This window comes from Mastigoproctus giganteus, chromosome 3 (assembly GCF_048544385.1).
Source record: "Mastigoproctus giganteus isolate SK-2022 chromosome 3, ASM4854438v1, whole genome shotgun sequence".
Lineage (NCBI taxonomy): Eukaryota > Metazoa > Arthropoda > Arachnida > Uropygi > Thelyphonidae > Mastigoproctus > Mastigoproctus giganteus.
The window spans coordinates 231,805,164-231,826,301 of NC_143577.1; the positions used below are offsets into that span (position 1 = coordinate 231,805,164).

At 37.6% G+C, this 21,138-nt stretch overlaps 1 protein-coding gene across 3 annotated transcripts in view; it reads right to left on the bottom strand.

Moving 5' to 3' along the window:
• Nucleotides 1-21,138, bottom strand: part of LOC150088835 (RNA-binding protein 5-like) — a 405,596-nt gene that overhangs the window by 306,973 nt on the left and 77,485 nt on the right. For all 3 annotated transcript variants that reach the window (XR_016546742.1, XM_090369695.1, XM_090369696.1), the window contains 2 exons: nucleotides 18,111-18,213; nucleotides 16,079-16,501 (listed from right to left, as the gene is read on the bottom strand). Coding sequence is in view for 2 of the 3 variants with exons in the window: in XM_090369695.1 (XP_090225821.1) it covers nucleotides 16,079-16,501; nucleotides 18,111-18,213 (526 nt within the window). In the remaining variant the exon portion in view is untranslated. The remainder of the gene's footprint in view (nucleotides 1-16,078; nucleotides 16,502-18,110; nucleotides 18,214-21,138) is intronic.

A 21,138-nucleotide genomic window follows, 5' to 3' on the forward strand; every position in this document is an offset into this window, starting at 1 on the left:
TGTTACCAACAGCAAATTCAAAATGGGAAGCATTCAAGGAACTAATCTTGGAAGCTACCAGGCTTTACATACCAACCAAGAAACATTGTTCAAGGTTCAGGCCTAAATGGTTGTCAGATGAACTAATGAGACATATGGCAGAGAAGAAAAATGCATGGGATACATACAAATTAATGGGTGACATGGAAGCCTATGATAGATATAAGTTGGTCTGTAACCAAGTCACAAAGGAGATTAGGCAGGCAAAGGCAGATTATGAGAAATCCTTGGCAAAGGATGCAAAGAAAAACAGAAAAGAGTTCTTTACCTATTTAAACTCAAGAAGGAAAGGGATGAATCGTATTGGTCCACTGGATGTTGACGGTTCAACAGCTGAGGATCCTGCTCAGGTGGCTAACAATCTAAACCAGTATTTTGCACCTACATTCACACATGAGGAGTTATTCAGGAAGGGGAATGTCGTAGGTGAAGTAAACATTGGCAGTGAGCTAGATGATTTTCTAATAACTGAGAGGAAAGCGGAGGAGAAATTGTTGAGGATAAACATAAAAAAGGCACCCGGGGGTGGATGGGATCTATTCAGTTATATTAAAGGAAGCAGCAAAGGAAGTAAGCAAACCCCTAGCCATAATTATGAGAGCATCTTTGGACTCAGGGGAGGTACCCATAGACTGGAGATGTGCAAATGTAACCCCAATTCACAAAGGAGGATCAAAGGGCTGACACAAGTAATTATAGACCTGTTAGTTTAACTTCGGTTCCAGGAAAATTAATGGAGGCACTGGTTAAAGAAGCACTGCAGGATCATCTGGACAAGAATTCAGTTATAGCTCAGACACAGCATGGTTTTGTTAAGGGCAGGTCTTGTCTGACCAATTTGATTGGATACTATGATGTAGTCACAAAAGAACTGCATGCAGAGAATAACTTTGATATTATATATTTGGATCTTAGAAAGGCTTTTGATACTGTTGCGCATGGAAGACTGCTGCACAAATTGGAGCAGTGTGGCACTGGAGGCAAATTGCTGCTATGGATAAAGGGATGGTTGAGTGGCAGAAGACAGAGAGTGGTAATCAATGGACACTGCTCAACGTGGACTAATGTTATTAGTGGAGTTCCTCAGGGTTCGGTGTTGGGTCCATTGTTGTTTTCTGTATTTATGAATGATATTGATGATGGTATATCAAGCTTAATGTCCAGACGATACAAAGGTTGGCAGGGTTGTTAAGGACACTACTGATGCAATGCTGCTGCAACAGGATCTGGAAAGGTTGAGCAGATGGGCTAAGAGGTGGCAAATGAAGTTTAACATTGACAAATGTAAAGTACTACATATGGGAAACAATAACCCCAGATCAACGTATCAACTCTGTGGTACTACGCTGACAGTGGTAGAGAATGAAAAGGACCTGGGGGTAATTGTGCAGGCAGATATGAAGTTCTCTGAGCAGTGCAGACGAGCTACAAGAGTAGCTCATGGTGTCTTGTCAATGATATACAGGAATTTTTCTAGCAGGGATAGGGATGTGATTATTCCCTTGTATAAGGCATTGGTCAGGCCACACCTTGAGTACTGTATACAGGTCTGGAGGCCTCATTTCAAGAAGGATGTAGAGCTGCTGGAACGAGTACAGAGAAAGGCAACAAGATTAGTGAATGGAACAAAGGGTTGCTCTTACGAAGAAAGGCTTAGGTTTTGCAAATTACAGAGTCTGGAGACTAGGCATCGGCGAGGTGATCTGATAGAGGTGTATAAGGCTTTGAATGGCTTGAGCATGCTCAATGCCGATGGGATTCTTCCTCTTGCTCAGAATAATCACCTGAGAGAGCATAAATTCAAATTGAGGAAGGACGGATGTCGGATAGATGTGCGGAAATTTGCCTTTAGCCAGCGGGCAGTTGGTTTGTGGAAGACTTCCATCACTTGTTGTTGAAGTTGATAGCCTAAACAAATTTAAGGCTCAGCTGGACAAGTATTTCGAACGAACGGAGGGGTGAAGTGGAAGTGGGTTTTTCTTTTCTTTTTTTTTTTTTTTTTTTTTTGGATGATGCTGAATAAGCTTGCTTTCTTGCATCATATGCCTCTACTAATGCTAATGTAAATCCCACATCAGTACACTGTGATCACTGCCACCTAGTGGTTCCTTTATTTGCAGGTTCTTAATGAATCAAGAATCACTGGTGATAATCAGATCAAGAGTATTACTCCCTCTGGTTGCCAGTCGAATATGCTGCTGTAGAAAAAAATCATCCAATAAACCCACAAAAGTCTTGGCAGTGTGTGTGTGTGTTTGAACAACCCACAAGTTCCAGTCTATATCTAGTATGTTAGAAACCCCCATTAAAAGATAATCTGATCTAGTGACCCACTATTTCTCTGTACAATTGTTTGTTGTACTCATCAGAGTCATTAAGCCTATAACACACTCCTACTCTCAACTTGGTTCTCCCAGTGCTTACGTCACACCAAATCTAACTCAACACTGCACTGTCCACCCATTTCAACTGGATGCACTTCCATAGATTTTGTGTTTCTTAACTAATAGCATCACCCCTCCTTCCCTTCTATCCTCTCTATTCCTTTTGTACACATTGTACTCTCCAAATTCCAATTCTGCATTCCTTATCTCTGCATGACACCATGTCTCTGATATCCCAACAACATCAGCCTTTGATGTCTTCACCAGCACCTCAAATTCATCAAATTTATTTACAATACTCCTAGTATTGGTGTACATGCAAGTATACAGCACCTGTTCTTACTCTTAGTTACCCTAATGCAACTCATGTATTTACTTGTTCCATGATGACTCCCAGCAGCCCTTGAAATCCCCAGTACCTTGTTTTCCAGGCTGCTGCTCATTCCAATAGAAGAAATGCAAGAATCACTTTCACCTCTGCCTGTGGATACTGTTAATCTATTAGTCTGTGTATCCCCACCAAGCTAGCAGTTCTCCAAACCACTTAACACTGCCTCAATAGCACAGCAAATAAGCAAATATTCTTGCACCTTTTCTATTTAAGTGTATCCCATCCCTGTAGAAGCAGTCTCCTCTGTTAACAAGCACAGAACACACTGACAAAAATCCTACCCCATGAACCTTGCACAATCTCTCCAGGGCCAAATTGATTGACAAGGTTCTCATCATATACTCCCTCCTATCGTGTCTGGGCAGAATTGCAGACACTTTCAAATTCAACCCTAACATGTAGTTTTTTTCCAACATCAACCTGTACTTGTTAAATAATTCTGCCGTTCTCCTACTCTTAATGTCATTGGTGCCAACGTGTACAACAATATCACCTTTTGTGTCCTTAAAAGATAACAGCTCTACAACGTTATCAACTTTTTTCCCCAGGAGACATACCCTGGTCCTGTTCCACCTATCCTAGGGACCAGCGCTTTCTGCCTCGGGGGTTTCTGCTGTGTTGGTGGTTGGTCAAGTAAAAGTTCTGCCAATGATGTGGGCAGATGACAGAATGATGGGCCCCAAATTTAATTCCTTCGAGGGCATCTGTCCTGTTCTTCAAGATCTCATAAAGGTCCATAACAACGCTGAGTTGACACCTAACTTCTTCACTCTGCTTACATAGAGCACACACAAAGACATCCCCCCCCCTTGGCAATATCATATCCCATTCCAGAAAGGTCTGCAAACATTTTTTAGCCTGTAATGCATTGGAGAATTGTCTTCGGTTCTCCCCCATGCCACAGCACTCCACTACTTTGTGCACATTACTTTGCTGCTCTAGTCTGGGGCATGATTTCCGTTTAAATACGATGTAATTAACAATGAAAATTAATGATGTTAATAAATTTAAATGATTAATTTACTATACTATACAATACTATAGTAAGCTAATGCTTACTATATGTAATCTGCTATAGTACACCCCCGCTATTCGTGGGGGTTACGTTCCTGAGAAATGTCGCGAATACTGAGTTATGGCTCCCATAGTAATAAAGGGGTTCCGTTCCAAAGTATGAAATATAGTATATAAGAAAAACTAGTTTAAAATTTTGTCTATGTATATATTATATGTACCTTCATAATATGACTATGTACATAGACAGTACATTGTTAAATGCAAGCATATGGCATCGAAATGAAAATAAGAAACAATTTAATATTAAATGTAATATTTATTAGAAATTTCAAACAAATTTTTAAACCAGCGCCTTTGCTAGCAAAAAAACTTATCTCGCCAGTGCTATCACCAGTTTCACTAAAGTGTTGATAAAGGAGTTTTGCCTTTTCACGAATGATGAGTGAACTTAACGAAATTTTATTTTGAGTTCGGTCTTCTATCCACAGATTTAAAGCTTTTTCCATTTTTTCTAATTTAACATTACGAGTTACAGAGAAAATTTTTGAAGCAATTAACGCGTTTTCACGGACACTACAGCGGATTTTTCCTTCCGATTTTTTGATTGATTGTACCGTTGACTCTTGATTTTATAATGTTTTGCCACTGAGGAGACACTTTCACCATTAGAAATTTTATTCGCTAATGTCATCATCACCTTCTTTGATATTTTCACATTTCTCTTGTTATTCGTAGCCATAATTTTGTAGGGGTTAGAAAGAACTTGTCCACAATAAAGTCACTTTCTTCCATTAACACACTCGAAAAAAGTCTGTTTTACACTGCAAAATGGTAGATTTATCATTTTTGTAAGCATATCAATTTATAAATTGATAAATTTATTCAATTGCATATAAATTAAAAGCAAACGACGAAACCTTCCATGACAAGCGCATAACACATACTGAACAAGGATTAGCGAGAAACATCCACGCTCGCAATTTTGTCACCCCTCTCCCCCCACCCACTGAGCGCTGTTTTGACCGGGAAAGATAATTTTAGCTACGCCCATGTTTTTTTATGGCGGAAAATATTCACGGCGCTTTAAAATTCACATTTTTTTAGGTTTCATTTTATATTAAATCGGCGACCGCGAATACAGATACCGCGAATAGTGGAGGTTTACTGGATATTGTTTTACGTTATACTTCAGGTATTGTGTTGGGCACTGGAAAGATTTTGATTATGATTTTGAAGAAAATATATGAGAACACTACCTCCTTTATTAGATTAGACAAAGACAGTAGCAAATTTAAAATTGAGAAAGGGGTTCAACAAGAAGAAACAATATCTCTGAAACCCTTGAAGAAGGGTTACTGCTACCCTTGAAGAAGCTTTCAGAAGATTGGACTGGTCACAAAAAGGATCGTATGTGTGGGAAGTATCTAAACCATTTACGATTTGCAGATGACATTGCGATCATAAACCACAATGCCAAATAATTAGAGGAAAATCTTAATCAGTTATGCAGAGTTAGTATTTTGCAGAGTTAATATAAGTATTTTGGACCAAAGATGAATATGGCTAAAACAAAAGTAACGATGAACAAGTATGCCACAGAAAGGGATATAATGATTGAAGGAACAGTGATTGAAAAGGTGGATTCATATACAGTGGTACCTTGGTTTGCGAGCATAATTCGTTCCGGAAACGTGCTCGTAATCCAAAGCACTCGTATATCAAAGAGAATTTCCCCATAAGAAATAATGGAAACCCAGATGATTTGTTCCAAAACTCAAAAATATACGTATACTGTAAAAATGATTAATACAAAATACATACCTTTTTATAATTTTAATATTTAAATTTAATATACATAAAGCAATCGAATTTATTAATTATTGGGTAGGACGACTTTCACTGTCTCTAACGGAATCACAGCTATCTGTTGACTTTTTTCTTTTTGTGCGACTTTAACAAGGAATCTTTCCAACGACACTTGCTTTTGCCTCCTTTTGAGGATTTCACGGAAATCAGATTCATCGCTCGCACTATTACAAAATGAGGAGGCACGCTTGATACACATAAACAAAGCAACGCGCGTGTAGCAACTGAATAAACAACACCGTAAAGGCAGAGATGCACTATTAACACCTCACATTTTACTAAAGCATATTTCTAGGGGTTACTACCATAAAACAATAAAAACAATTTCCAGTTACGTTCCTGCTAGTGGAATCTGTTATAAACTGGTAGTTAACTCGATCTAATTGCATTTGCGATTATACTAGCTGGAATTGTTGGTTTTTATGTTATTATGGTGAAATGTGTTTCCCTTTCACTGATATAAAAAACCATAAATACATTTTCAAAATCTTCTCCTCATTCCTATCATGTTGGGGTGATTCTGCGTTCGACTGCCATTTCTTGTAAACACAAAGGCGAATTGTGCATAAGCGAATTCGGTTTGTGTTATATAAGACATCGTTCCCCTATTTATAAATTGTGTATGATCGAATTCGTGTAGTGTAAACACGTGTTATACGAGGACTGACTGTACTCGTATTGCAAGACCTCACTCGTTTATCGAGTTAATTTATTAAAAATTTTTGCTCGTCTTGCAAAACACTCGCATACCAAGTTACTCGTAATCCAAGGTCAAGGTACCACTGTACTTATCTGGAACAAGTCATTAGCTGTAATAATGATAAATGGCTGGAAGTCAAGAGAAGAATAAATTTTGGATGGATAGCATCATTCAGGAAATATAGTCACATACTGAGGAGTAACATCCCAATTTATCTGAAACATAAAATAATGAACTAGTGTATACTCCCCACCATGACTTATGGAAGTGACACTTGGGCACCCACCAAAATAATAGAAGAGAAGCTGAAAACTACACAGTGAAGAATGAAACGAATTATATTAGGAATCAGACTATTAGATAAGAGAAACACATGAATTAGGCAGCAAACACAAATAAAGGACATTATTATTAAAACTAAAGAACTGAAATGGTCTTGGGCAGAACACAACTTGAAGACATGACAGACGGACTAAGAAAATAACAGAATGATACCCAACAGGAGCTAAAAGAAAACTCGGAAGACAACAGAGGTGGACAGATGAAATTCGCGAGTTCGTGGGTAGTAAACGAATGACTATTGCACAAAACAGAAGGAACTGGAAAGTTGCTGAATAGGCTTTCATCCTGCAGTGGATTGAAAACGGCTAATGATGATGATAACCATTTGTTTTCATTGGTTGGAAGACTAGGCACTCTAAAGAAAATGAGCAACCAAAGAGATTCAGTTATCCTTATTGATTTACTTATTTTGTTTTTTGTACAGTAAGAAAAAGTACGTTCACTATTACCAACATATACAGTATAACACAAACAATTGAGAGAGAGAGAGAGAGAGAGAGAGAGAGAGAGAGAGGAGGGGAAAGGTTGGATGGAGGGTGGCCTTAGGCAGATTGATGAGAGGGATTGTCATATTCAGATTCTGTTCCCTCGAATTCAGACCAGACCAGATATGTCGGGGTGGGGGTGCTATGCTGACCCAGGAGGTGGAGGACTCACTTCACTGCCCCCTTGAGTTAAAAAAAAAAAACTTTAAATACAGTTATGTGAAACTTCACACCATATAGCATCAATGTATTTTAAAGCATCTTCTGTATCGAAGGCACACTTGAAAAAGGAATCAAGAGTTAGTTGCTTTGCACGTTGCCTCTTCTCACGCAACAACTCATAGTAGCAACCAAGTTTTAGCGTAACTTTACTATGCTGCACTTTAGAGCAACGTTCAAAATTAAGGACTTCGTCGGCTAACAGATTTATGGCTTCATATATAAGATTTAATGCTTTCAATATTCATTTCACTGTCCGGCTCCATTCTTCTTTAACCTCTGGGCTTTCGGATGCTGCTGCCTCCTCCACTTGAATGTGATGCTGCTCCAGTGCAAACAAATCTTCATTTGACAATTCTTGATGATGCGAATCAATTAAATGATCAACATCAGTTGACTCCACTTCAATAAATCCTATCTTTTTAGAGTTTCGTGCATTTGTCTTTAGTTTCTGCATAATCTTCATCAGTATCAGAACCTTTGAAGGGGTTGCTAGGACCTGGGCATAACTTATGCCACAAACTTTAAATACAGTTATGTGAAACTACATGCCATACAGCATCAATGTATTTTAAAGCTTCTTTTATATCGAAGGCACATGAATATTGCTGCACACTCATCTGTTCATGGTTGGTATTGTCAATTAGATCAGCCAGAATGCACTTTAAATACTGGGCCTTAAAATATTTACTCACATGTTGGTCCATGGAGTATTGAGGTTGTATTTGCTGGGGAAAAAAAACAACCTTGATATTGGAACAGACATCAACAATACTGGGTGGATGGCTTGTGGCATTAGCAAGAATAAGTAAGATGTCGAAAGGAATTACTTCTGCCTTGCAATACATTTCCAATTCTGGTCATAACTAAGATCCAAGATAACTTCTGAAAATAACAGCAATCATCCACCCTTTAGGGTTTGTGTACCAGTACACAGGAATGTACTACCTGTTGCAACCTTTAAGGGCACGAGGGTTTTGACAGGGGTAAATGCACTCAGGTTTCAGATTATGACCCTCCATATTAGCACCAAACAGAAGTATCAGCGATTTTTCGCCACCTTAAAGCCAGGTACAGTCTTTTCAGCAATGGAAATATAAGTGCGATCAGGCAATTTTTTTTTTTTTTTTTTCAATATAAACCTGTTTCGCTGAGGTTGAATATTTGTGTGGGTGTGTATTCCCCCTCCTCTATGATCGACTTTGCAGAGAATGCATCTGCAGAATTTTTACTGGCTGATGCAGCTTCTCCACATGTTTTCACATTATGAAACCATACCATTAATGAAAATTCACAACCATCCTGAGCTTGTTGAAAAGGGCTTAACTTCCCATCCTCATATTCTTTTAAATCCAATAAAGGCTATGAGTTTTCTCTTGCACTGGTGCTTGGCTAATGTTAATGTGGTTTTTATTTTGGTCACTCATCCATGTAGCAAGCATTTTTTCCATGTGTTCCATCAAACTTGACTGGGCATACAATGACTTTTATGCAGGTAAGGGCACACCACTCTTTAACGTTTTCTTTAATTTTATCAGCACTATCTTGAATAGTATGTAATATACTCTCACCGAGACTTAGAGCATGTTTAATGCTTGCTGCATTCTCGCCTCAGTCATAGTGCTTAAACACTTCCTATTTCATTTCAGGCAAAATTGATTTCCTTGAGTGCTTACCATCACTTCCACCTGAACTACGAGAACACTTATTAGGCATAAGGGTAATGATAAAAACAAAATAGGCAAAAATAAGTACAAAAGAAAATAAAAGTTTGCGCTTCCAATACACAACCAATTGACAATCTTCAGCAAAACAAAATCAGAAAATGGCGGGCTATTGTGCTAGCCTCTCGTGGCACTTTCCTAAATATGGTTGCTGTGTGTTATTTTAAATTGATATAATTTAAATATGCATAAATTAAGAAGTCACTGTACTAGTATATGTCTGATCGGGAATTCATAAAAGTGACAACATTATATGAATAATAAGATTATCTGTGATCCCATTAAAAGGCATGAACTGTATATATTTAATTCCCTTTGAAAGATTTGTTCAGTTTTCATATTATACTTTTACAAAACTTCTTGTGCTTGAAAAGAGCATTAAGAGGGGAATACTACTAAGCAGGGCTCTTTTTTCCCCCCTGTTGGAATAACACTATTCCAGCAGGGGGGAAAAACACAACATAACACTATTCCAGAAATTAACTTATAAGATTAAATATTATTATTTCTAATGCATAAATGACAGTCACAATAAGACCTACATTTTTTTAATAAGAAAATTTGCACATTTTGCACCATTATTAAAAAAATTCCCCAGGGGTGTCCCACGAACCCCCCCCCCCAGTAAATGGATGTTGGCTGATGGCAGCACGTGTTCAGACTGTTTTGAAAGCGAGAGCGGGAATTATAGAAGCCAATTCAGAAGAACAGTGCCCATGGAAGTATCTGTAGAAGAGGCATGCAGCAGAAACAGTACGTCTATGAGACAGCGAGTGGAGAGACTCTGTTAGAGATGAATTATTAATTAACCTAACTGCCCTCTTCTGAACGGAATCAAGAAGCCTGAGAGAGGTTTTGGGGGCACCACCCCAGATGTGGAAACAATATTCCATGATAGGGCAAATTTGCGATTTGTACAGAGTGAACAGTTGTTTGGAAGAAAAGTAACACTGAGAGCGAAAGAGAAAACCAAGTTTTTAGATGCAGAGGAAGCAATATTGGTAATGTGCTTGTGCCAAGAGAAATTAGAAGTCAGGGTAATCCACAAAAAAGTTATATTATTTTGCCTAGAAATCAGAGTGTCACAAAGTTAAGCATAGGAGTAGAAGAATCCTTTTTGCATGATATAAGACTGACTTTTAGAAGGATTGAAATCAACTAAGTTGTCTTTGCCCCACTGGAGAATTACCTGGAGATCAGCGGTTAAGGAATTGATAGCAGATTTTCGAGAAGTTGAAGCTGATTGAGCAGAACAAGGTATCTTAAAATGGAAAGTGGAATGCAATGTGCTAACGTTGGCAAAACTATGGATAGGATTTCCAGTCAATCGAAGAAGGTCATTAATATACAAGAGGAAAAGAGTGGGGGAAAGAACTGAACCTTGGGGGACACTAGCATTAGTGAAGAAGTTAGAAGACACAGCCATCTACCATCACCCTCAGTGAGTGATCAGAGAAAACTGGATAACCAATTACAAAAAAGAGTTGACGAACCATAAGATGGAAGCTTGTTTAGAAGACCTTTATGCCAAACACAATCGAAAGCCTTTGAGATGTCAAGAGCAACTGTTTGTGTTTCACCGAACTTTTCCATTGAATTAGTCCATAAATGGGTAACATAAGCCAGAATATCACCAGTGGATCGACACTGACAGAATCCATACTGGTGATCGTTGATCAGACAGAAAGTTTCTAGGTAGTTTAAGAGTTGGCGGTTAATTGATTTCTCCATTACTTTAGAAAGAGTAGAAGTAACTGAAATGGGACGATAATTGGATGGGAGGGATTTCTCACCCTATTCAGGAACTGGCTGGATATGAGCAAATTTCCAAGCAGAAGGAAAAATGCCTTTGGAATAAGAAAGTGAAAAAAGGTGGCAAAGAACAGGAGTAAGTTCAGGAGCACAGGTTTTAAGAACAACTGGAGAAATACCATCAGGACCTGGAGCTTTCTTAGCATCAAGATTCGTCAAAATGCTTCTGACGGAAGACCACAGGAAGCATTGAATGGAGCGTGTTGGGAATGCTGAGAGGTGTTTTAAGAAGCTCATTAATACGTGAGTTGGAAGAAAAAATGGGATGCTAGCAGGTCAGCTTTATTCTTGGCTGAAGTGACAACAGAACCATCTGGTTTGGACAGAGGTGGAAGCAGAGACCAGAATGCTCGGCTACCATCAGGAAAAGAAGCAAGTTTTCTACTCTTAGCCTGTTCAAACTCTAGTTTGGACTGATTAATAACTGCTTTGCAATTGTTGCGAGCTTTGGTGTAGGCAGAAATTGAAACTGAAGAATTGGAAACAAGCCAATTACGGTATGCGACGTTCTTCTCTTGAACAGCCTTAGCATATTTATTGGAAAACCAAGGTTTATATAAAGGACGAGATTTTAGAGTGGAGTGTGGGATAAAGGATTCCTGCAAGAATAATTTCACTGAAAAGATCTGAGCAAACGTTGACATCAGAAGTTTTGAAACAGTAATCCGACCAATGAAAAGAAGAAAAGAAGTCTTGCAGGTCATCCCATTTTGCATTCTTGTAATGCCAAACAATACGAGGTTGGGAATAGCCATGAGATAAAGGCTCCATTGGAGAAGAGACAATCACCAAGTTGTGATCTGAGGTGCCTAAAGGACCTCTCACTTCGACCGTGTACTTAGAAGGGTTGTTTCTGAGAAAAAAATCAAGCGTGTTGGCTGTATGGTTACGATTGTATGGTATTCTTGTAGGTAAATGAACAATCTGTGCAAGGTCATTAGTAATTGCAAAAGCCTCGGCATCTCGACCAGCTAGGTCGGTGTGACTAGAAAACGGAAGCCAGCTGAGAGTTGTGAACATTAAAATCACCAAGGAAAATTACCTCACTATTAGGAAAGCTGGACTGGAGAAAGTCAAGTTGCAAAGAGAGGAAGTCAAAACACTCCAAGTGATTAGTGGAACTGGGAGAACAGTAGAGACAACAGATGAATTTGACACAATGAGGTAGAGAGATTTTAAGCCAGAGAAGATTGAAATGAGGAAATTCCAAATTACCAAGTCTCTGACAGGGAATATCGGAACGGATATATGCACAAGTACCACCTTTGAGGCGAAAAGAATCATAGAGCAAATAATTTGGGCAACTGAGATGAGCAGTAGTTGAACCAACTGATAACTGAGATTCTGTCGGAAAAGGTACATGGGGTTTGGCAGACTGCAAGTGGAAATGGTCATTGTTGAGATTAGAATTGAGACCACGTATATTTGAGAAATGAATTAGGAAGTGTTTGGTAGGTTTAGATCTTTTCGCAGATAAGTTTACTCTATTAGTTTGACAATTCATAGTGTATTCAATGGTAAGAAAAAGTAGGTGGGACATGCTGTATGAAGTAATGAAATTTTTGGATATGGCATACATATGGTAAGAATATACCCAGATCCTTGACATAACGTAGCCTCGACAATGGCCCCCACATACACACTAATCGGACTCCCTCCAGTCACTATCTGGCAGAGTAGAGGTAGCAAGATTATACACTATCTGACCCGGAAGCCTCCTAGAGAGTTACCAATAGGTTCAGTCCGGTGTACTAACTAGCGGCCGGCCTGCGAACACCGTTTTAGAGCTGTACCCTTGAAATGTAAGGAAGATTTGATCTCGTCACGATGTTCATCATAACCTCAAAAGTCATCAATCATACTGCATGATGGAAGAGATGGGGAAGGGTTGACCGGAACTTAGCTCTGGAGACTAAACATGGGTTCCACCACTTCAAGCCTCCAATAAGCAAAGTGGTGGTATTGCACCAGTTGATGAGAGTCATCAACCACCTAGTACTGCCTGGTAACATAGAGAGGCGGCATTCCTCCATGTGGTGTGGGCGCCACACCTCAACCCCTGCTTACGTTGGTTCACACCTGGGTGGTCACCTACCATGTGTTTGTGCATGGAGGTTATACCCAACTAAACTTTAAATCAAGCATACAAGACAAAAAAGATAAGCTTAATTAAGAGGTTGGAACTTTAATGTCATAGAACCACTGGAAACATACTACTAAAATAAACTGTGAACAAATTCAAGCCATAAAAATGTCTCTAACAATATGGGTAAATAACTAATAAATATGTAAAAATTAGGAACAAAACACACACTTAGAAAGACCACCACTTGATCACAGGAGAGAACCTGAATGTAATGTACAGGGTTGTTAAAATTAAAGTATCCCTATGTAGAGGGCTCTGGAGCGAGTTCTAAGGCTTGTACTGAAGAGAAATTTGGACAACAGATACAATAAAGAATACGCTCACCATTTATTGGGAAAAAAAATTAGTTACAAAATGTCACTATATGGTGCTGTGGCAATACAAATCACTCGTACAGCGCTACAATTGTTCAATGTGTCCTCCATTGGTCAACAACAGTTTCCAATCGAAGAACAGCATTTTCTACAGCAGAAAGTAACATGTCAACTGAAATAGCTAGCACATGATGTTTAATGCTGTCCTTCAGATCTGCCAGAGTTTGACATCCTTCCCGATACACCTCATTCTTCAAAAAACCCTACAACCAGAAGTCGCATAGGGTGAGGTCTGGTGATTGGGGTGGCCAAGTTGTCTGGAAACAACGGCAGATGACCCGTTCGTCTGTAAAGTGTTGCCTTAGCAATCTTTGGACACAACGGTGGATATGGGGTGGTGCACCTTCTTGAATGAATATGGTATCCTGAAGGCACCCACGTTGTTGCAGCTCTGGTATTGCAAAATTTGCCAACATTTCAAAATATCGCTTTCCAGTGGCGAAACAGGAGCAGGATTCAGTCGGTGTTACCTGTTCAAAAAAATATGGCCCAATCATGAATGTGGCACACCACATTTATGCATGAATCCACACCACACTGTCACTTTTGGAGAATGCAACAGGACCTCTTGGATAACTAAAGAGTTTTCTGTTGCCCAAATGCGACAGTTGTGCATATTCACTTGTCCATTTAAGCAGAAGTGGGCTTCATCACTCCAAAGGATGTTCCATGGCCAAGTGATATATCCGCTGTCATTCGTGCCAGAAACTGAAGTGCGTATGTGACCGAATATCTGCATCACCATGCTTTAGCTGCTGTAGCATGTGCATCTTGTAAGGATAGTACCGCAACACCTGACATATTACTAGCTTTACAGTGGAATACGGCATGTCCACTTCACGAGCAACAGCTGGCACATTTGCACTACCACATGAAGAATGACTTGATAAATCCACAACAGCCGTAGCCACATCTTCAACACGAGAGGAGTCCACTTGTTTTCTACCTCTACCTGGTTGAACACCAAGATGTCCTGTCGCTTCAAATTTCGCAATCATTTTGCAGACAGCACAAACAGTCGTAGGTCCATGCCTTATGCGCTTCTGATACAGAAATTCTCTGATAGCTGCAGCTCCATTGTTGCTGTTCTGATAGTACAGCTTCACTAATAGTGCCTTTTCCTGCAACATTGTTGGCATTGCTGCTGTAATGCAGGCAAACATCTACTGTATGATTTTGAAGAGACTATTCATAATAACTGCACAATCATACACCAACCATTATTAAAATTATAAATAGTGTTATGTTATATTAAAATAATGATGTAGATAAATGAAATAAATAGAATGATAAAATTCCACTGGATAAAACTAATAAAAAGGTAACTGTCTGTACAATAAAATATGAAATTTTAAACTGCAAAGAATTATTTACAATAAAACAATGTAGATAAAACGCAGGATGATAAAAGCACTAAAACACCGTAGCTTTCAGAGGCATCCGCCTCCTTTTTTAACAGTGAGGTTTATCGTACGGCACATCCTTAAATATCAGCAGGCTCACAGTTCTCAGCACGTGGTTCTACAGGAGCATGGGCAGTATTCTCCTCATGTGCACTGGAACCGCAAATCTGTGTTTTACATACATTGTTTTTATTGTAAATAATTCTTTGCAGTTTAAAAATTTCATATTTTATTGTACAGACAGTTACTTTTTTATTAGTTTTATCCAGTGGAATTTTATCATTCTATTTATTTCATTTATCTACATCATTATTTTAATATAACATAACACTATTTATAATTTTAATAACGGTTGGTGTATGATTGTGCAGTTATTATGAATATGAATATTCCCAACCCCAGAGGCCTATTTGAAGAGACTACTTTGCTTTTATACATACAGTACAGTAGAGCTGAATAGTGGTGCTGTGGCAATAACTTACGATTATGCAAATAACTTACGTTATTTGCATAATCGTAACTAAGATAGTTACGCGCATCAGTTATCCGCATCAGTACATAAAATTAGTGTTTTGTGAAGTCCTTTTTTAATTCTTTGATACCACTGTATTTATACTTTTGTTGCATGTATAAACAGTGACAAATTTTATACCTAATTTTTTTTTTCTAATAAATGCCGAGCGCATTCTTTATTGTACCTGTTGTCCAAATTTCTCTTCAGTACAAGCCTTAGAACTCGCTCCAGAGCCCTCTACATAGGGATACTTTAATTTTAACAACCCTGTACTTAGAAACACCAGCTACACAAATAACAGGAAAAAGGACTAGATGCTGGAAACTTGATAACACTAAACAGCCAATGAGAATATGCCAACTAACACTGACTAGCCAATGGGAACACTCATTTAATTAAACCTATTTCTTTTATATATAAATCTGACAACCCTAAAAAAAAGTGCTGGGCACTTGTCTAATATTTCTGTGGTTAGATATACATGGTACATAAAAGTTGGAAAAAAAAATACTGTAATGTACTTCATTAATACCTGAAAACAAAGAGAATTACAGTATTATTACTTAACTGTGATAAGTCTGGAATAACAGGATCAAAAATACACCAAGTAACTAAACTTCAAGTCAATAATAAAAAGAACATATAAACGGAATCCAACTTACATCAGCTTCAGTAAGATGTGATGCTAATCCTCTAACCATGATAGTATGGTTCGGAATCTCTTCTCTCCAATCTCTCTCTCTTCCACGATCTCGGTCTCGATCTCTATCACGGTCTCGATCCCGTGACCTGTCTCGATCCCTATCTCGGTCCCTGTCTCTGTCTCGATCCCTATCTCTGTCTCGGTCACGTTCACGCACACGATCTCTGTCTCTGTCACGACCTCTATCACGGTCTCTTCTTCTCTGCCTATCTTCTCTATCACCAAAATCATCAGACCTATCATAGCTATAACCACTATCTCTACGATTTCCAAAGTTCCTATCTTGCTCGTGTTCTCCAGAATAGTTATCTTCTTCATTAAAATAACTGTCCCTGTTGCTATTATAACTGTCATCATGTGAGTATCCATCATAATTTGTTTGCTGGTTCAGGAAAAAAAGACACAGGTTTTTTTTTTTTTTTAAAAATCTCAGATATAATAATAATAATTCAATTTTTTATGCACACACTAAATTATAACACTTAAAATTTCCAAAAAAAACATCTGAACACCAAACTAAACTCTCTCGACCCCTAAACGTGTGAGCTGCAGAAAGATACAAGGTTGGATCAAGAAGTTCAGTGATTGATCATGTTTATTCCCAGATACATGCATTAGATACACATAAATACCTGAAAACAAAGAGAATTACTTTGATCAAAGAGGGTCACTTAAATTTACAGACAAGCACTTATAATACAAATCTCTGGTATCTCTTTTGTTATCTAAGTGGTAAAGTGGTGCAAGGAACGGACCATTTTATGTACTGCTAATACTAACCCAACTGAAGTTGCTGATGAATTGAAGGAGCACTTTGCATCAGTCTTTACAGAAGAAAGATCCTCTGCAGAGAGAGGCAAAACTGCAAGTCAAGCTGGACAGTTTTGCCTCTCTGCAAAGATGACCTATACTGAAAGTAAAGACTGTTTATTAGAAAAACTTTCAAACCTAAAGGCAAGTAAGGTTGATGAAATATACCCAAAAATTTTGAGGGAAGTGGTAAGAGAGTGCACTGAACCATTAAGATTAATTATGAGGTCATCAAACTCAGGGAAGGTTCCTTTGGAGTGGAGAAGTGCCACTATATTGCCATTCCACAAAGATAGTTGGTTCTAAAAACAAAGGGAGTAACTACAGACCAGTCCAACTTCAGCAGTAGAAAAATTATGGAACTATAATTAAAAAGGCAATACAGTGGCAACTATATAGATATGGTATTCTGAAGGAAACATAGCACAGTTTTCTAAAGGAAAAATCTTGTTTAATTAATGTGATTAGATATTTTAAGTCACTCATGAGCTGGATATAAGAAATAATTTGTCATTGTTTATTTGAACTTTAGAAAGCATTTGGCTCTGTCCTGCACAAGAGGTTATTACAAACTGAACATGGTGGTATCAGAGGAAGTATCCTTAGTTGGACTGATTACTGGATAACAGGAGGCAGAAGGTTGTGATTAATGATTACTCTTTAAAATGGGTTAGTGTTAAAAGTCTCTCAACAATCGGTACCAAGACCATTGTTGTTTCTGATTTTCTTAAATAATCAGTGACAAAGGGACATAAAGAGTGATCACAAAACTTATAAATGATATCAAGATCACACAAATGACCAGTGCCAAGCAGTGTTTCTTCAGAATTACTTGGGATACAACTGTCTTGGGAAAGACAGTTGTAGAATAGATGTGTGGAAATTTGCCTTTAACCAGCAGGTAGTTGATTGATGAAACAGACTTCATCTTCTGTTGTGTAAGTTGACAGCCTAAATAAATTTAAGGCTGAGCTGGACAGGCATTTGCAATGAATGAAGGGGTGAAATGGGAAGGTTTTTTTTTTTTTTTTTGGCTGATGCTTCATAAGCTTCATCGTATGCCTCTGCTAATACTAATACTAACACACACAGCAATGAAGGTCACACAATTTCGTGATGTTCAGTATAAAGCACTACTATGGTAATCATGCATATGTTAAAAAAAAATAATAATTATATACCTCTTCATAATTATAAAAACTATCCTCATTTCTTTCATGACTACGATCCCTGTCTCTATCTGTTTTGTAATCTCTATTTCTTAAACGATCTCTACGCCTGTTCCTGTAAAGAGAAAAAAAAAATATATATATATATATATATATTAGGATTAAAGAATATAAAGATGCCTCTCGTAATAATGAAATATTTTAAACTATCAGTTAAAATACACAAATGAAGAAAGCATATAATTAGTAATCAAGATTCTTTACAATGAAAGCAGGAGGAAAAAATCTGAGATGCATCAGAATACAAATTGTCTCCTTTCAGATGATGAAACAAAAAAGAAACAAATTTATTCCTTATTAAGGTAGGGTACAGACACAAAAATGATCACATTCATTTCTTGTGAAAATTGCCATGTGGCAAAAAGAAGTTGGTGTTAGATACGCTGCATGCTCAAAAATAATCAAGAAGCCAATTCTAATTAAATCTAATCTAAGAGATTAGATATTTATTCAGAAAACTAATAACAGAAAGGTCAATTTAGCCTTGAGGTCAAATACAGTTTGGAGAATGCTCACTGAATGCTTCTTACCTGATCTAGCTCACATAACAGCTTTAGAATGAGACGAAAAGCAGGATCACAGTATGCTAGTCCTCTCTTCAAATGTGCAAGTGACAAAATGTTTTGAAGGAAAAGTGCATCAAAATATCAATTACCAACTCCATAAATTACAAGTATTCTCCAGATGGCAGTGATTACAATGAGTCCACAGAGAGCCCAGATGTTATTAATTCTTTAAAAACATGCTCTCATGAAGAAATTCATGAGCATGTCAATATTCATGAGAGCATATCAATTATCATTTATTCAATATTTTGCATTACTATGCCGTCCCCTCCACCTCCAAAACAATGCATATTATTGTAACTTCTTTTTTTTGATTTGGTAGTTGTTGGTGCATCGGCTTCTGTGGCCATATTGCACCTCCCAAGGTTTTTGCAGTACTTTGATCCAAGCCCGAGGCGGGAATCGAACCCGCGACCTTTGGGTTGCCGGGCAGGTACTTTATCCACTCGGCTAGCCCGGTCGGCCATTGTAACTTCATAAAACAGACTAATAAAATTTATATTAATTACATGCAAATATAATAGAACTTCATTACAGATATTTTCCCTTTGCAAATTGTGAATAGCTGATCTAATTCAAAAAGACTGTTCAAGCCAACTACAGGCAAGCACTGTTATAATGCAAATTTGCTAGCGTGATGCATATAGTATCATTATATAGTAGAGGTAGCCAACCAGTGTCACTTGTGACCCCAGGCAGAGTTAGTGGCATGCCTCCCAACATGGAAGGGAGAAATTGCAGAAACTAATCTTTAGAGATGATGCTAAACATGTACAGCAAACCTTTCCAAAGCAGACATCGCATCATGTCCCAAAGGATGTCACCATGTTGGCATCACATCAGCATTGTTTCATTCTGATTTCCTTTCACTACACATTCTGATATAATTGACTGATTAAAATATAATTATGTTAATACTTAAAAAAAAGTTATGTTTATTTCTTCATGTGCTTGATAATTGGAGGTCATTGAGCTCTGAACAAATTCTTTCTCAGTGAAAACTAAACACTGACCCTAGTCAATTTTATATAGTCTTTGTTAAGCTTGTGTATAGTAAGACACACCTTCCCTCTCTCTTACTCCTGTTAACATATTTTTGCCCTTAAACAAAGGAGGCTGCATATTGCATACCACTGCATTTATTCAACTTAAAGATCAGGAACAAAAGTTAGTAGAAGTGCCAAATTACAAAATTCTAGGTAGGGTGTCAAATTATTTTTAGCATTTGCGTAGTGTGTTGGCATCAAAAAAGTTTGTAAAGCCCTAGCATACAGTTTCAATTCCTTTTATTGCCAGCAAATAAGACCTAGGCTTCAGCTTGGTGGAAACCTTATTTACTGGATCATATTTACCGACTCTGAGTGTTAATTTAGCACGAGGATGCTCATCACACTCCTCACAACATCAATTCTGTGAGGGCAAACATTCATTTGTTAACCTATATTAAATTTATTTTATGAATATATAAATGTTTTTTTATTATTATTATTATTACTACAAGTGCTTAGCATAAAATTCCTTTACATAGTTAGCAAAAACATTTCATGGTACCAGGCATGGATCAATGAAGGAGCTTCTGGATCCATCCATAAGTGGCACACAATGCATTTCCAACATAATATGTAATATGCAGGATGCTACATATTATGCCACACAAAAGGTTAGCCACTTGTTATATATGGCACCTTTACATTTTACATTTCTATTATTTCCCCAAGAAATGCATACGGAATCAGTGACTTCACATAATTAAAATATGGTTGCACATGTAATCCATATCATTTACACCACCAAAAAAATAAAAATAAAATAATAATAATAATAAAAACCACTATTTGATAACAATACAACATACTTTATTTCCCAATGCAGGTATCTGTGCAAGTCACCACATGTATGCATTCAATATGAGAGAGAAATACAATGAATGTACCTCAGAGAAAAAAATAATTTCAGATTGAAGGATTTAAAAAATTCAACTATTCTTCTTAAGAAATTCACAACAAGAAATCTTTTTAAATTTCTCACTTATAATAATAGGGATTGTTGCGTTTAATTTTTGCAGCCATAAAAGCCATGCGACTCGAAGTACACAAGCTATGGATTAAAATAATGCACTTTTTTGCTTATGTATATTTGCCATTTAAAGAGAGTATCCACGATTTGGGATATTATTTGCTTTTTAATACTTGCAATCCATGCAAAAAAACAGAGGCTTTTCTCTCTTCTAGCTCTACCTCTCATTCAGTAAACTTTAGCATCAGCAGAGGCATATGACGCAAGAAAGCAAGCTTATACAGCATCAGCAAAAAAAAAAAAAAAAAACACTTCCCATTTCACCCATCCATTTGCTCCAAAAGTTTGTTCAGTTCTTCCTTGATATTTAAGTTATCAAATTCCACGACAGATAAAAA